Genomic DNA, 18526 nt, shown 5'->3' on the forward strand with positions numbered 1-18526 from the left:
CTTTCTACAGTACTTTATAACGTACATCCTCTCAAATGGAGGTTAATACGACAGGTCAAGAAGTACTCCCTTCTATTTCTGTTATTGAATAATATATAAAGCTCTGAAACACCAACAGACATTCAGAGCCTGTTTATATAGATTATGAAAAAATATGTATGAATGTCTTATCAAAATGTAAATGACAGACAGACAATATGTATGTATGTATGTGGTATTTATACACCAAATAAATTACTGTTATCCCATTTATTGATTCACATTATTTATTACTGTATTTCTCTTTAGGAATATGCTGGAAAAAGTATGAGTAACTCACATAATTACTTGCTTGGAAAGTGTGTAATTTTTCATGTTTTATGCACGTTGGCATTTCTTAAGATGATAGCCTAGAAAAAAATTAAGAAGAACAGAATAACTTAAAAGTAACCTTATACTCTCTAATGATCTATGTCTTTTTATACTTCTCTGAATAATCTTAACCATTTTATATTGATAAGAAATGTTTTCTTGTCAGATCAATGTTTGGACCTCACACGTGCTGGGAATGAAGATTGCGAACCTGTGCGAGGTCAGATCGTCGTCTCTCTAATGTCCAGAGATGGGAGGGGCACCGGCTCTCACAATGCTGTTGTTGATACTCTTGGAAACCTTTCATCACCAGATGATTTACCGGAGGTAACAGTTTGTAATTGGGTTGACTGTATTCCTTAAATGATTAATTTATGTATTTTCTTATTGTTTCAAAAGTTCATAGTGAAATACAGTACTGTAATAAAACAATATGCGATTTAATGCAGTAAGCAAGACAACATTTCCAAATGAAACATGATTATTTGTTGACTTTTGCAACTAAAAATTGTAGGTATTTGAGTTAGGTGAAGCCTACCTTTGGATAAAATTACAATCTGCTTTTTTGAACCTATTAAGTTTGTAAGTTGTGGACTTTATGTATAGGTAAAAATTTTAGATGGATCTCTTCAGTTCATGTTAAAAAGCCTCTTTGGACTGTTATTTGGGCCAAATGTCATCTAATAATTTTGGAACGGTTCCTTATCCTGGGAAAAAATTCACAATTTGAGAAAGTTTTTTTTTTTCCCTTCCAGTTTCGTGTACAGAATATTACAGCAATCCCTATAGTAAATTTTTGGAATCATTGTCTTTATTTTTTTTATACATGCAAACCATGTCTTATTTCAAGTTCTGGCTAACATGAAGAATTTCTTATAATAGCAAATGTTAGATATAACATTTCTTTTGGTTCTGTATGTACCCACCTTGAGTATATGTATAGTAGTTCAATATGATAATAAGGTCACTTCAATAGATGAAAAATAGCTTATGTTATATGGCATTTTTTAAATTAAAATATTGTACTGAGCATCTTCTTTTAGGGATGGGAAGAGAGAAGAACTCAGAATGGCAGATTGTACTACGTTAATCATCATGACCGAACCACAACGTGGGAGAGGCCAACTGTACCAGCGCATGTTATGTATGTAAAAGTTCATTGGTTAGATAGTGTTTTTGTCTTTTGATTTTGGCAGCTTTGAGTTTTATTTTTGGCTTTAAATCAATTCTTTTCTGCAATTTTATTTTATTTTGTGTGGACAGAACATAAGCAGATTTCCAGTATTATTATAATTGTTTGCTGGGCTACAACCCTAGTTGGAAAAGCAGGAGGCTACAAAGCCAAGTTTCCAACAGGCAAAATAGCCCAGTGAGGAAAGAAAATAAGGAAATAAATTACTGCATATATGAGAAGTAATGAATAAACAATACTCTATTAAATATCTTAAGATTGGTAACAACGTTAAACTATATTTGTCAAAGGTAAACCATGAAGTTCGACTTATATCGACCTGTTCAGCCTAAAAGCATTCGCTTCAGTTATGCAGTAGAAGTTTTGTGCTGTATTAGGGATTCATGGAAGCTAATTTTTCTGATTTTAATTTTTTTGCCTCAAATCTTTAGATGAACTAAAAATATTGGTATAATCTTCCTTGCACTAGATACTGTAAATAAAAGAAATACCTTCTTTGTAACAGAGAGAACTTTAAAGTGAGTATAACAAGAAGTTAAAACATTCCATAGGATTTCAGAGAAATTATGGAAATTATGTTGTTTTGGACCTTATTGCTTTATATCAGATCACATTAAAGTAAATATCTTATTACTTTTCTTGATAGATTTCACAGGCAGTTTAACATGCTTATGTTATTGAAGCAACTATTTTTTTTTATTATTTTTAACATTTTGCTTTCTAGCTGTCCACCCATCTCTCTCTCTCTCTCTCTCTCTTTTTTCTGCTTTCATATTAGTCTATTTTGATTGTATTTTTTCAAGATTTGAGCTGGCTTTATTACTGCCCTTTTTTGTTAGCATAGTACTTATTGTAGGAAAAAATTCTATACTATAGATAAAGTGGCACTGGTTTATATTGTTATTGGACAGGTACAAGCTTGAACATGTTTCCCATTGGTTGAAACCAAAGTTATGTACAGCATTATACAACACATGCTATTGAAATTATTATTTTTATAATATATCAATTTGACTTTCACTGACAAGCTAATAGTTAGTGAAATAACAATGAGATGACTACAATTGCAAGAATATTTTTGATTAACATATTCTATAAATGATGCAATGAGGGATAAAGCAAAAAGAAAGTAAAAGGACATTGAAAGAATGGGAAAGGGAAGGTAAAAGAGATGCATTATCAAGTTAAACACATGTTGATGGATATTGGCTCTGTAAAGCTTATTGAAAAGACAAGTATTAATCAGTTAAAAAAAGAATCGACCTTAGCTCATTTCAAATTTAGGAACCACAGGCAGTAAATAAACGACTGAACTACTGATATATTCATAATAAAAGTTAACTCATGATATTAAGATTGTTATAGCTATATAGAAAATCAGTACGGTCACATAGTTCTTGTAGAAATCAAAGTATATTGAATGCAGAAGAGACAGATAAAAACTACATTATAGAAATTAATTGGATTGAAATAATATCCTGAGGAAAATTGCTTTTGTAGGCTTTCTTCATCACAATTGTGTACGTATTCTTATATATATTTGAAAAAATGAAATTAAAATTTATGAATATTTCACCTTTCGGAGGAATGTCCATTCACTTCATTTATTACTTAAAGAAAGGAATCTAATGACTTCTTTGATAAAGCATTTCATACTTCAATTGTCTTGAGTTTTTTAAATGTATTTGATGATGTATGAGGAGTCAGCTTTCCTTGCTGAGTCTTTTACTTTTTTTCTTTAAAGTTGGTATTCAAGAATAGAGTTTATATATCATGTATTCTATTTCTTCCAGTTGTCATTGAATATAAATAGTGTTCAGTCTCATGTTTACAGCAGTCTTTTGTATGTGTTGCCACATTTACACAACTACCTTTCTGTGTAATAGATGAAGAAACATTTTGAGATGGCTTTAATGTCTGTCCTCATTAGCATGTGCTGTATTTTATTTCAGAAATTTCTTTCCTTAAGTTGAGAAGGTTACTTAAGGATTTTATAGATTTTCCTAAATACAGAACTTTTATTTTTTATTGTATTTAATTTGTATCTTATCACTTGGCAAAATGTTTTCATCTTCCTTGCTTGCACCCTTACACTATCTTGTGTTTGTTTTTGTTCTTATGCAAAGTTGGTACATGGACAGACTAAAATGAAATGTGTCTTGGCAATGGAAAAAGGCAGCAACTGGGTTTGATTTATGGCTATCGTTCCTAAGTGGATTTGCTCTGGATAGAATGAGTGACTTTTGGTACTGTATTATAAGTTTGCTTCCAAGTAAAGAGGGTGAGATGATATTTACACTTTTAGAAGCCTTTTTACTCCCTAGAAGCATGAAGTCAGTTTTTACTTATTTTTTTCTTTCTCCACTGGAGTTCCTCTATAGCTTGAATTTTTTTAAACGTAATTTAAGATTGTTGATATAATGATATAGCTTTTACTAGATTTCAAGGATGTCAGGATATACTATCATAAGTTTGGCATTTCACTACCTATGATATACAGCATATATACACACATAGTATATAGTATGTTGAAAGCAGCTTCTGGCCACAACTTCGAAACGCAGAGAAAATGTTCAGTCTTAGTAAGAAAAGGCGGAAGTGATTGGTATTCCGATTGGTTGTTACAGAGTGGATCGCAGGCGACGTGACAAGACGTACGTGTGTCCATGTGCCATCTATATCTTCCTCTCGTCTGTCTTCTCCTGTGTTGCTCCCAAGGCCTGCAACTCTCCTTCCTGTTCCTCTGCTTCTCCCTCCTCTTCCCCTGCTTCTCAAAGGTGTAGCAGAAATCTTCCTAGTCAAGCATGTCCTCCCTCCACTTCTTCCTCTACTTCTGCATCACCTAGGTATATTAGAACTTCTAGTCAGGCTCATCGTGCAGCCATCATTACCACCACCACTTCCACCTCTTCTTCATCCTCACCCTTTGTTCCACCTCCTAACCATACTATTGGTTTTGGGGAAGAGGAATGCCCCCCTTACGATTCCCCTTGCTTGCCTCCGCCACCCTCTCTGCCGTCTGCTCCACCCAGTAGCATTTTGAATAGTGATGATGATGGCGAGGATGATGAACATTCTCGTCATACTCAAGCTCCTCTTCATCACTATGGCTTTGATTCCCTGTGCACTCTTCCTACTTCACCCTGCTCTTCTTCATGGTGCCCCCATGCAGCACCCACCTCACGACACAGTGCCACGTGTTGCAGGCCGGGTGACAGCAGCAGTGTCGTGGCTTCTCCAAGCAGACTTTCCACCTCGTCCATCACCAATAGCACATCAAATTCAAGCACAACTGCCACCGTGTCGTCTTCTTCCGTTGGAGTGGGAAATATCGTCCTCAGCAATCCCAACACTAGTTCGTCAGATGTTCCACCCGAAGGAACGCCTGTTAGAAGGTAATTGCCCTATGAGAAAGATTGGTTTGTGAGGTCATTGTTGTGGAGATCTCTCTTAATGTCCTAGAATTGTAGCTGTATCTTTTTATTATAACAAAGAACTAATATTTCAACATTACTTAACATTTTTATGAACAAAAACTTAGCTTTTCATCGGTGTTCAACCTCATGACTTAATATTTGAGTACAGTAGCTTTAAGATTTTATTATTATTATTATTATTATTATTATTATTATTATTGTTATTATTACAAGCTATAACCTTAATTGGAAAAGCAAGATGCCGTAAGCTCAAGGGCTCCAACAAGGAAAAATAGCTCTAAGGGGTTTAATATTGCAGTAGTTTATTTCAAATACAGAAAAGTATTAATTTGGTAGTCAATGTGCATGTAAAATGTTCAGAGGTAAATATTGCATTAGACTTACAGTATAATAGTTTATAAAAGATGTGTACAGTATTTGGAGAAAGATGTGCACTTCTGATTTTGCAGAAGTAATTCATTTTAGTTTGAGGCTTCATTTCTTTTACTGAAAGTCTTGTTTCATATTTTGTTGCTTATTTCTTTTATAAAATAGATTACTTTTTAATTATTTTTTTTTTTTAAAGTTTGTCGTGTTTTACAGATGCTTATTAACTACACATTTTATATTCAAAATTGATTTTCACTTTGAGTTTTGCATTATTCTTTTAAGTTTTCATGCTGTAATAGTAATTGTTATATTTTTAGTATTTTGATTATGTAGATCAGTTAGCAAAGAGATTTATATGGAATGTTTTGTTAGTCGGGTAAAACTAGGATCTCTTAAAATCTACTAAATAAGTTTGTGTAGTTCAATACAATATTTGAATATCATCTTTTATATTATGCAGCTGTTAACCTGATATGTTCATTTTATTCTCTTGAAGGGATCCTAGAGAACATAGAAGAAGTAGAGCAGATAGCATAGAACGCCAGAGTCAACGGGATTCTGCAGAGTCAAGACGTAACCCGGATTCTGTTAGGAGACGATCGGCTCGTCACCGTCACTACCTCTCACGCAATCAACTTCACCAACCACCAGATTTGCCCGAGGGTTTTGGTAATGTTCAGTTGATGTTATTTTTTTTAGCCTAGAAATTTTTGTTGTAACAGGCAGTGGAAAAATGGAATATAATATACAGCAATTTGGTCTCTTCCTGCACAATATCAAAATTAGGGGTGTTCAAATCTTTAGACAATGTGAAAAGTAATAACAGTATAAGCCAATGTATATAAAGGCAGTGAAAAAGTGCAAGTACTGTACAAGGCTTTTTGTTTCCACAGTGGTATAAAAGTACCCTTTTTGTTTCACTAAAACTACATAACAGTGTGTTTTGAGATGGTTGATAGTTTTAAAGTTAGCATTCTGCAGTCTAAACATTTAGCTTAAAGTAAATATGAAACTGAATAATCACATAAGTCTCATCTGTGCCATGAAACACATTTACTGTCATTTTAAGATCAACAAGGCTTCATGCGTTAAGATCATTAAGGCTTTATTCAGTTTTGCAACGGCCTTTCCTTTCATGAATGTAGACATACTTTCATGTCTTCAGGTTGTATTTAATGCATAGTAAGGCTCTCCAAAACTAAATGATCTTTAAAAAGTTACAAAGTTGTAATTGCTTTCATGAAATTTAACAGGGTTAATTCATGAGAACTGAAAAAATAAAACTTCAATTACCTGGTACAATGTGAAGAAAGCATTTGATTTTAAATTGTAATTTTCTTGATGAAGATTCACAGGAATGATACTTTGAAAGCTTAATACCTTACATGCACTGAGTGAGGTGTATTTGTAGGTATTTCCCTAGGGTGTTTAGAGAATATCTTTGGCCCATAGCTACACTACTTTTTATTCTTGTAATTTACCTCTGTTTGTACTTCCTTCCATCCTTATGTCTAAAGTCTTACTTAATAGTACAACTGCTGGGTTTCCCCCTTTTGCACCTCAGTACTGAATAGCCTTCCTAACTGCAGGGCCAAGCCTTATAGCCTCACTTATATACAGTATATGCATTCCATAGTGGCATGTTGTTATTCAAGGACAAGGTAAATGATTATCAATACGAATTGTAAATATTATTTGAATTTTATATTTTCAAAGATAGATAATTGTATTGTGCTGTATTATTGTGCATCTTACTGAACTATGCCTCATGGGGGAAGTTTTTTTTTCTATTAAATTCCTCAATGTACAAAGACTTGTATATCAGTGCTTGAGACAATTAATCGGAATACTTTGCAAGCCTCTCTTCCTTATATGCATGGAAGACCGCAGTTACCCAACACCAGACTTAAAATTTTCCAAATTGTTATGCTCTTTAATGTTTCATAGGTCTTTGTTTTATCAGATTTGGAGAGTTTTGATGTTTTAGGAATATCTTTTTTTCTGAAGCACAGGTTTAATAAGTAAACTTTGGATTTAACTGCTTTTCATCTGATTATTTTCACGTCAGCAAGTTTTACTATTTTTATATCATTTATTTCATTTCTAACTATCTTAATAATTTTTTAGAAGCTATAAGGAGGAATACTTTGTATTGCAAGATAGGGTACTCTACTGTATATTTATTGTTAGAGTAATTAAGTGAAGTATGTTAATAAATTTTTTTCCCGATTTGCAGACACTTAATTTTATTCATTTCTATCCTCAGAAATGCGAACAACACAACAAGGCCAGGTGTATTACTACAATGTTAACCTGGGTACTTCAACCTGGCATGACCCCAGAGTTCCGAGAGACCTAGGCCATATTAATATAGATGAATTAGCTCCTCTTCCCCCGGGTTGGGAACTAAGACATACTGCAAGTGGAAGGCCTTACTTCTTGGACCACTGTAATCGCACTACACAGTTCACTGACCCGAGACTTTCAAATAGTCACATTCTCAGCAATATTTTAAGGTAATTGAATTACTATACAATTTTTTGATAGAAAGTACATTGTTGTTTTATACTAGATATGATAATTAAGGTTTAAAAAATGTACATGAAATATTTATATATTAAAAAGAGAAACAGAAGGATAGACTATTAATAGATAAAAATGTGAGTAGAAAGATAGTTTATTCATATATTAAAAAGGGAAGCAGAAAGATTCACTATTCATAGATAGAAAGGCAAGCGGAAAGAGACTAGTAATTGATTAAAAATTTCCCAATAATGAAGAGCAAAGATTTGCGATACTTAAATGTCCTATCATGTGAAACTTTGGTACTAACATAGAGATTAAGATTTTGAAGCATGGATAATTTCAAGATTCCAGGCCAATATTCAGTGAAAAGATCACATTAGGAACAAGGAAGTCATGGAGGGAGGAGGTAGTACCTAATAATAGGGAAGCTGACCTGGATCTTCTTGAGGAATAATGTATGAATTTATATTCATAAGTAATGAGGAACTGCTATGTAGATCAGCTGATATGTAAGTAGCTGGACAGAGATTTTAAGGGAAAGCTCAGGAAACAAAAATAAAAATTGAGGTAAAAATTATTATTTAAAATAGTGTGGAGATTATTCATTTCATGTGTTCACTCCATAAAAGGAATGGTTATGTAGATAATTTGATAATGATAACAAGTGTGATAGTATTTTGAAATGGCCAAGCCTGAAGTCACAATACCTTCCCATGAGATCCTAAGGAAAATGATGCTAAACAGAAATGTTTTCTGTTTTATCTTTTCCAAAGTATCAATCTGTTTAAACAAATTGATTTAAACTTTTTTTAAGTATTCAATAATCAATATAGGTATTGGTCGTTATTGTTTTTAATCCAATGTTCCAGAATTATCTGTATAGCTGTTTATGCCATCTTGATTTTGTAGGGGAAGAAAAAGCTTTTATGTTCGTCTCTGTACTCATTGTATTTATCTAATTCTAATTTGTGTTGTTTTGTATTCCATTACAGGTCACGTAATGAGAGCAATAGATTAAGTGTTATTGAAAATAGCAATAATAGTGAATGCAGAACTGGTAACAGTGAAAGTAGTAGTAGTAGTATTCCCAATAACAGAAGTAATAGTAGTAGGAGAAATAGTGCTTCACGTAGCAGAGGACCATCACCCGAAGCTAACACAAATGCAGAAACCGTTAGTAGCAGTAGTCCTCCTCCTAGTAACGAAGAACCTAACAATTCGGTCAATAGCACACCTGCCAGTCCAACTATTGTTCCTACTAGTGGTGTTAGTAATAGTGTGAGCAGCGAAGGAAGTGGTGTTAATACTAGTGTAAATAGTACTGTTAATAGTAGTAACAATCCTGTGGTGCTCCAGAATAATACCACCAATTTACAAATCAGCAGTAATAATAATACCAATGCTCCTAAAGACCCGACTGTGATAGACGTTGAAAGCGAATGTCTCCCAAAATATAAGCGCGATTTAGTGGCCAAAATGAAAGTGTTGCGTGCAGAGTTGCAGTGCTTGCAACCCCAGAGTGGACATTGTCGTTTGGATATTCCACGTGGGGAAATCTTTGAAGAATCTTATCGTCAAATTATGAAGATGAGACCGAAAGACCTTAGAAAAAGACTCATGGTTAAATTTAAAGGGGAGGAAGGTCTAGATTACGGGGGTGTCGCTCGTGAATGGTTATATCTCTTGTCACATGAAATGCTCAATCCTTATTATGGACTTTTCCAGTATTCTCGAGATGACATTTATACTTTACAAATCAACCCAGACTCTAGTATTAATCCAGTAAGTATGTCCCAACTTTTATATTTTGTAATGATATTGTTAATTTCTTTAGATTTCTCATTTCTTAGGTTTATTGGAAACTTAAATTAATGTACTGTATGATATGTGATAAAGATAAGTTTTAAGCCTTATAATGCTTAGTTGTAATTGTATATATCTTGAAACACTGCAACCTAACAGTATCAAAAACTATTCTAATGTATTTTCCTTCTAGGAACATCTCTCCTACTTTCATTTTGTGGGTAGAGTTATTGGAATGGCCGTGTTTCATGGTCATTACATTGATGGGGGCTTTTCTATGCCTTTCTACAAGATGTTACTTAATAAGCTCATTGTCTTGGATGATATTGAGGCAGTTGACCCAGATTTGCATCGATCTCTGAACTGGATGCTGTAAGTTTTTATTTTTTTCTTTAGTAGGGAATTTTAAAAAAGTTTACAGTAGTCTATAGAGCAATTTATTCATAATTGTGAGAGGTCTAGAATTTACCCTGTTGAACAATTATATGTACAATGGTATTTCTTTGTAACATTTGGTTTTGTAGTTTTTAAATTCAACTCCAAAGGATCATGTAGGCTTCTTGTGATGTTTGGTTTGGCCTTCAATGCACGTTCTTATTTCGTCTTTCCTGATTGACAAGCCGCTGCTGCTCTTTTTTTATAACTTTTTTATAATACGAGAGTGAAGCTTTTGAGAGGTCTGTAAGGGTAGTGTAATCTGAATTTTTTTTTTTTTTTTAATTTGCTCTCCATATATCGAGTTATTTTGGCCACACTACTCCCCAGTCAGTTTGTTTCCTTGTCATGATCCCAAGATCCTTTTACTCTTTTGTAAAACATTTTACCCTTATTTAATGAACATTTTACAATTTGATGTCTAAATTTTTTTTTTATTTATTTTTTTCATTTTCAAATTCCAGTTGTTCATAGTTTTTTCCTCTTCCAGGGAGAATGTAATCACTGACATTATTGACACTACATTTACTGTAGAACACGACTGTTTTGGCGTACTTCAAAAGAAGGAACTCAAACCAGGTGGAAATAATGTTATTGTCACAGAGGAGAATAAAAAGGAGTATGTTAGATTGTATGTTAACTTCAGGTTCATGCAGGTATGTTTTTATCAAGTTCCTTTTATTATTATTAACCCTAATATACTTCCTTGAGCATATTTATAAAGTTTTTAATTGAATTTCTTGTACAGTAGTGATTTGAATATTTTTAAAACCCCCATGAATAAATATTAGAATATCTTTTACCTTTTTAAGATTTATTGTAGAAACTGTTGTTTATACAGTATAGTACTTTATTATAGCATTATAACAATAATGATTATGGATTTAAAAATTAACATTTATGTAAAGACAAAATTTTATAAAGTTGTGTAATAATGTTTTAAATTATTCCTTATTGCATTTGAAATTAAAAGTTATTCTGGCATCAGAAATTTTTCACAGGTAATTGCGTTAATTCCATCAATTGTGTTTTACAATATATTTTCATCGACAGGGCATTGAACATCAGTTTGGAGCGCTTCAGAAAGGTTTCACAGAGGTTGTACCGCAACATTTGTTGAAGCCTTTTGATGAAAGAGAGCTAGAATTGATAATTGGCGGTCTAGGAAAAATAGATATTGAAGACTGGAAAGCAAACACAAGATTAAAGGTAAGGATGGTGGTGGTGGGTGTTTTTTTTTTTTTTTTTTTTTTTTTTTTTTTTTTTTTTTAAGAATCGCCTGGAGTCCAAGGCAGTATTAATGGTTCTCTACAATGTCTCATTTGTTTCAACCTGCACTGATTTCTGTTCATCTAGCTTCCTACTGAAAGCCATCTAAAAATTTTGATGGCTATCCAAAAAAAATTGATATCCCATTATCCACACTTCAATAGCAAAGCCCACGGATGTGTATGGCAGTGCTTAAGCAAGTCAACTAAGAAACCCATGTCAAGCTTTTCAGCATCGGTATTCTGGTTGGCCGCAAATTCAGATTGGGTTTTGAAGTGTTATTTACCTTCAGATTAATCAGGGATGTCTTCTGGATTTTTTATGGTAAATGATCAAAGATCATTCCCTTTGTGTCACATGTTGAGGGAAATCTGATTTTGGCTTTGGTTGTTCTGATTGTGTTAAGTCTTTCTTATGAAAGAATGTGGTCAGCTCATAGCTGAACAATGTTGTAAGGAATTTTTTTTTGTTCGGGAAAATCCAGAAAGACTCTACTAGTGGACTAAAGTGGATGATATTACTGCCTGGCTTATTACAGAACTGATGGAGGTAGGTAGCAGGGAGCTTCATAAGCTGTTTGTTGTATTAAGTTTGCTATGTTCTTACAATATCAGAAGGTTAATGGACCATTGGACAAAGTCAGTAATACTAGCTTAACCTGCCCTGATCCAAACCCAAGGCTAACTTGATGTGTTTTACTTTGCATTCCTGTTTGTACTGAGTGCATTATAGTCAACAGATGCATAGCAAGCCTCACTCTCTCAAATTATTTCAGGACCTTCTATTACAAAACTCTTACCTTTCCACTATACAGTCAGCTCTTAGCAACCATCAGAAAGTGGGCGAGTACTCCTGATAACTCTCCTGTCAAAGACTTTTCACTTTGGTCTTCGGCCACAAGAAGTACTGTATGGTCGTACTGCTACTTCATATCTAAGGCTGTTTAATGTTTTTCTCGTACTTTTTAGATTTAAGATCTGATTCATGTTAATGATGACACAAAGCAGGAATGAAGGATGAACTGCATCGGTTTTTGGCTAGACCGGCGATAATCCTCTCTCACTGCGCCTCTGGGTATTATTTGTAATGATCCCCTTATAGTGTGTGTAGATCCTTGCTTCCTAATAAAGGTTGGTGTATTCTTTGAGCAGGAAGGTGATGTATTCTGTACGAGAGACCCAAGCTGCCATCCGCATTCACAGGTCTTACACACATGCCCTGTATGAGTCTTTGAAAAGGTCATCAGACTTGAGTTCCAAGTGTAGCTCTCAAAACTGTCTTTTTGCTAGTGGTAGCTTTTGCTAATAGTTGGTGTAATTTAGAGATTTGGGTATTCCAGTGGGTTGGAATTTTTTAGTTTTGTCTCAGGATTCATGACCAAACTCAGAACTGATTAATACACATTCCATGTATTTGGTGATTAGTATGATTAAATTCCATAAATTTTGTATCAAGTTATAGCTTTGTGTTAGCGCTGTCTCTGAAGTACGTAAAAGTAAATGGCATACTGTGTTTCAAATTTTTAGGATGATATTTTAGCTGCCTTGAAGAAGGAAGCCAGCTAAACCTTAGGTGAGCATAGAAATAAATAATTTTATTAAAATAAAAAATATTCTGGCACATACTGTACTTCTCCTTTTTTATTTATACCCAAGGTGTTCATCTTTGAGTTGCTCCCATTTTGACCTTTTGTGAAGCATGTACCTTAGACTGACCGTATACATTCTCTATCTACCTACCAATGCACTTCCCCCAAATTCGGGTGATAGCTGACATTAAAAAAAAAAAAAAAAAAAGAAACTAAAGGGGATTTTTCTTCATTCCCGCCGGCCTGACGAGGGAATCGGCTGAATCTGGTTGGTACTGCTAGGGTGCCACAGCCCACTCTCCCCTGTTATCCACCACTGTGAAGCTTCATATGCTGAATCTTCTATTGCCGCTACCTCGGCGGTTTCCATAGATTTGTTTATGATGCGTCATGATTTGGCAATCATTTAAGTCATATTTTATCAATATTTTCTTATTGTATATCATTATTTCATTTTCTTGTTATATAGGATATCATATGCTCTATTAAAGCATTTTTTTTATTCTATTTTTCAATTTTGGAAGCATTTTAAGAATCAGTAATTACCTAATATTTTGTTTACCTTTGGTTATGATCAATTGATCTGAAGGTCCCGCTACAGTACCGAAAGATTGTGCACATACGAATGGCGTATTTTTCATATAATTTCTTAATTTATTTGAAATATCCTCATGATGAATATTACATCAGCACCAATATGTTACAGGATATCACAGATTTCATTGACTTTGTTTATAGCCATATTATTGGTTATCATGCAAATACACTCTCTTTGCGCTCTTTATCTGTGCATGCGAACGCACGTATGTGTAGTTCAATTTGAAAGCTTCATACATTACAGTATTTAATTTTTAGTTCATTATTAAGCCCTCATATTTCATAAGACATTACTGTGTATAATTGTGGTTAATTAAAGCATGTTTGTATTCTACTTTTCAATTTAGGAAGCATTTCAATAATCAACAATTACTTACGATTTACTTTAGGTAAGCATCAGCTGATCTCAAGGTTACACTACCGTATTGCCATTATGCCCACATACATTATGAATAACATGGAGTTCTTTCAATAATTTTCCTAACTTATTTGCACTCTTTCTCTCTCCATAATTGATATACACTCGCAATACTTTGTATTGTTTCTTGATATTTCGATAAGGGGAATACTAATACTGATTGTATGCCTATTGGAAGGATATCACTTCATTGTCTGCTCGCTTTCCGCCGGTAATATGTCGTCACCAAACATATATGAATGCCAGATTTTAAAACTTAATGTATTTTTTATTGAAATGCATACTGTATATTACAAATAAAAGGAAATACTAACTTACCATGATAAATTAGTTAATTTTATACAAGAAAATAGAATATTTCAAGGGAAAATTTTTCATATAAAGTGAACTAATTCTGACATACTTTTGATGAAAAAAGTGGTTATAAAATTTAAGTCATAAGTCGCATAGGTCGTAAGTCGGCATCTACCTGTATGTAGAAGAAAATTTAGCGTACTTTCTTTTTATTATTAATTGGTATCACTAGTAAATATGATTACCCATATAGCCTGAACAATTTTATTCAATAAACAAAACTTAAATGAATTTGATCTTTTTAGCACTGCACACCAGAAACACCTGTTGTGGGATGGTTTTGGCAAATAGTGGATTCTTACACTGAGGAAATGAGAGCAAGGTTACTTCAGTTTGTAACTGGTTCATCTCGTGTTCCTCTACAAGGCTTCAAGGCCCTACAAGGATCCACTGGTGCTGCCGGTCCACGTCTTTTCACCATTCATCAGATTGATGCCCCAAGTGGTAAAGTATTTTCAAAATCATTTATAGAAGTGAATGCAAGTTAGTCTGGGAAAGATATATGTATCCTTTGAAAATTAGATCGTCACGATAGTTTACAAGTTATATTGAAATACTGATAGGCACACAAATTTGATTTATAATATTAGTTTGAAGTTTGGAAAGACAAAATCAAATTGAAGACTTTTCTGTAAACTTTGATTAGAAATATTCATGGAATTTTTCCAACGCCTAGTAGTATACTACTGTAATAATACATACTATCCAAACCATGTATAAGAAAACTAGAATTATAATGTAGTGTAAGCAAGGAAAATCATCTTTTGTTGTTATGGAATATGGTTTTCTTCAGTTTAACAAATACCTTTAAGGAAACTTTAGCTTTAAAATGCGAAAGGCAGCCAAAACCTATCATGCACTAAAATTGCTACAATACAGTATTTTTAAATTGACTCTTGGGGTATTAAAAGGTTTCAACTTTTGTATAGAAAAAAAAAGTCAATTTGAAGAGTATCTTATATTTCATTATTTTTCCTTACAGAGAATTTGCCGAAAGCACATACATGCTTTAATCGTATTGACCTTCCCCCTTACGAGTCTTACATTAAGATGCTGGAGAAGTTGACTCAAGCCGTGGAGGAGACTTGTGGATTTGCTGTAGAATAAAAATATACGGGTATAGTGTTAGAATTCCAAACTAGAAAATACTTTTAAAAATTTCAATAAGTAAAAGTTAATTTATACTGTATATTATATATTTTCACTATGCAAAGAATTGGTGAATTTGTATGAATGTAATGGGTACTATTGAATATTTTGAAAATTGTTGCTCGAAGAAGTGTCAACCAAAGCGCATTACTTGCTGTGCTGTTTTAGGCATAGCTTTGATTTTACAAGTATTCTTTTTTATTTTGTGTGCTGTTGATATTTTTATTAAAAAATTTTAAGTTGAGCTAACTCAAGTAGAAAGTAATTGTGGTTTATACCTTTTCTAAATGGAGGATGGTGTACGAGGAAGAAATGGCGTGAACTAAAGGGACTAGTGTCTTCCACCACCGAGGTGGTGTTTGTATTTTCCAGGAAGGACTTTTAAAATTATTGTACTGGTGTACACAGTATGCCTGTTAGTCATGATGATAAACTGTGATAAAGCGAATTCCGATTGCAGGACACTCATTTCCTAAGTTTACATGCTCCCAAGAGTATTGTTAATTATTGTTGAAAATGAATACTTGTTACTCTACCTTTGATAAGGTTAAATCTACAGTCTCTTCTATCAGCCTGTTGTAGTGAATATTGTGTTTGTACTGCTCACTCGGAGGAAAAATACCATTCCTTACTGCAGTACTGTTCTCTGGTATAAAAATCTAGTTTTGTGAAGTTTGCATCGGTTATTTTGGTGTAAGACTGTTGCTTCCAAAATATTAAGTAACTAGGATTTTCAGTACTGTAAATAATGATCTAGTACATATCTTTGTTGTATAGAGAGCATATTTATTGAAGCCATTTGCAATGTTTGAAATGAACAAAAGCTTTTCAAGAAAGTGATATTCAGTGATGCTATGTAAATAAATGTAATTTGTCAAAATGGGAAAAGTGAGTGAGGGCATTTAGCTTTGTTCTTGTTATGTCACAGTTAAATTTTGCAAGATTAAATTAGGTATGTGGTTCTTTTATACCGGTGTTTTTATTTACTGGCTTATTAAAGGTCATTAGTAATTAAAAAGCCACACGAATCTGGGAGACTCCAAATTAATTAAAATTTTGAATCTCTATATACCCTTATTTGTGGTGCCTCATCATTCTAAGTATAGTCATTCTGTTCACTCAGATTATCTGGATCATTTTGTAGGTTTTGAAATATGCGTCAAAAATGTATTGCAACATTCAGTTCTGAAACTTGTTGCCATTTTGATAGGTTTAAGGTGTATACTGTAAACTTTAACCTTTCTCATATTCATCATTGTAGATACTCATTCCATCACTGTGGTTGACATGACATGCTTGAGCTGCCATCTTTTGCATCAGTATTTAGGTATCAAAGGACTTTGTAAAACTGTGATTAAAAGCCGAGATTCTGTTCCGTTGTGAACCGGTGCATTCCATCATGTTGTCATTCCAAATAGGAAAATGCCCCATTGTGCTTTTAAGGAAAGGCTGAAGAAAATTGGGGCTTTTTAGAATTCTCACAAAATCCTTTGCAACTTATTGGATTGAAAAGCTTAACATGGCTGTATCATTCACCTTTAAGTAAAATTAATCCTTTCAGTTTATGGAAGTTGGTTCTGAATGGAAAATCTTGATTTTATTGACAGCTTGGGCATTAAGTGTAAAATTTCAGAACTGAATTCATACATTATTATTCTCTTGTATATGATTTTTAAAAAAAATATTTTATGCTGGATTATATTTGTTAGGTGATACAGCAGTAATGTGAAATTTCATTTCATTTGTATTGGTTTGTATCATTGCATATATTGATTTTCTATACCACATAGATGTTCATAGCATTGATAACAAATGTAAACCTAAGTACAGGCATTGTACATATCATTTTTAAAATGTAAAAAGTAAATACTCACCAGACAATCTGGAGCAATTTTAAGGGTAAATATATTTATTGCATACTGTACATTTGTGTAGTATGCCAAACACCTAAAAAAATTGATATCCTTTTTATTTAGGGTACCCCAAAAAACTGTATGGCAGGCAGCCAGTCATGTTTTTAGTTGTGCTAAAAGAGATTTAGGATTTTTAATAAATTTGTAAATTACATGCCATTATGTTTTTATCCAATGTGTACTGTTAGCGCATTTTTTATAATAGGCAATAAATTGAGAAATGATAACCTACACATTTTTTTATGTAACAATTTTTTAAGCATGACAAATTTGAAAGTAATTTGTATTTGTTCCGACGCACGATACAAACCTTCCGCTCTTTTACATAGTATTATTATTTCAATGGAGCTGAAAACTAGTCAAAACTGAAGTTAACTAGGGTTTAACTACCCACAGCTAGCTAACAGGGGTCGCGGGGGTGTGGTGTTTACCCACCGGTCCCACCAGCACTGGTGACTAACAGTCACTTTTTATTTCGGCTCGGTAGAGTGTAGACGTGTGTCACTCTCCCGTTAACCCAAACTGGCTGGAACTAATTTCTTTTCTCTTTCTCTATTTCAAGTGTGCCTGCCCATGAGATCGAACCATGCGACTTGTCCAGGCCGTGAAGGGCGCCGTTGCGGCGCCTTCATGTACTCAGAGGAGACAGATCCTCATGGTCTCTGTTCGAAGGAATCTCCTTGTAGTGTGTGTCAGGAGTAGCTGCCCTCCCAGTGGGTGAAGTTTGGTAGGCAGAAGATGATGATTAAAAGGGATTATTACCCTTTGAGATCAGCCTCGAAGGGGAAGTAGTCCCGACTTCTTTCTCCTCCTCCTCGTTCTTCCCATCCTGACTCTATTCGACTGGCTTCCTCTGGGGAATGGTCGAGTATGAGTGGCACCCTGGTAACGCTGAGACAACCTCGTTCGGGGTCTCGAACTATTATCTCCCCTAGAGAGGCAGGGAGGAAGCCCTCCGCAGGAAAGTCCCTCTCAGACGATGCTGTTCGTCTACTGTGGTCCTCCTTGGGGTTAACGAGTTCCCTGTCAAAGGGGAAACTACAGGTGTTGCGGTTGGGTGTTCCACCTCCTTCGGTGGGAGGACTAGAGCAGTTGAAGACAAGCCCCCCCGAAGTGATTTGGCCA

General features: G+C 34.1%; 1 protein-coding gene across 1 annotated transcript in view; it reads left to right on the forward strand.

Annotated features, from left to right (window-relative positions):
* The window catches only part of Smurf (SMAD specific E3 ubiquitin protein ligase), a 23066-nt gene extending 5511 nt beyond the window's left edge, over positions 1–17555 (forward strand). Inside the window, exons 3-13 of the mRNA XM_068361722.1 lie at positions 518–678; positions 1395–1495; positions 4171–4938; positions 5846–6018; positions 7616–7865; positions 8868–9657; positions 9872–10050; positions 10604–10769; positions 11167–11322; positions 14585–14783; positions 15322–17555. Coding sequence (XP_068217823.1) covers positions 518–678; positions 1395–1495; positions 4171–4938; positions 5846–6018; positions 7616–7865; positions 8868–9657; positions 9872–10050; positions 10604–10769; positions 11167–11322; positions 14585–14783; positions 15322–15446 — 3068 coding nt within the window. The 3' untranslated portion in view covers positions 15447–17555. The remainder of the gene's footprint in view (positions 1–517; positions 679–1394; positions 1496–4170; positions 4939–5845; positions 6019–7615; positions 7866–8867; positions 9658–9871; positions 10051–10603; positions 10770–11166; positions 11323–14584; positions 14784–15321) is intronic.
* Positions 17556–18526: the final 971 nt, after the last annotated feature.

This window comes from Palaemon carinicauda, chromosome 38 (genome assembly GCF_036898095.1).
Source record: "Palaemon carinicauda isolate YSFRI2023 chromosome 38, ASM3689809v2, whole genome shotgun sequence".
Taxonomy (NCBI): domain Eukaryota; kingdom Metazoa; phylum Arthropoda; class Malacostraca; order Decapoda; family Palaemonidae; genus Palaemon; species Palaemon carinicauda.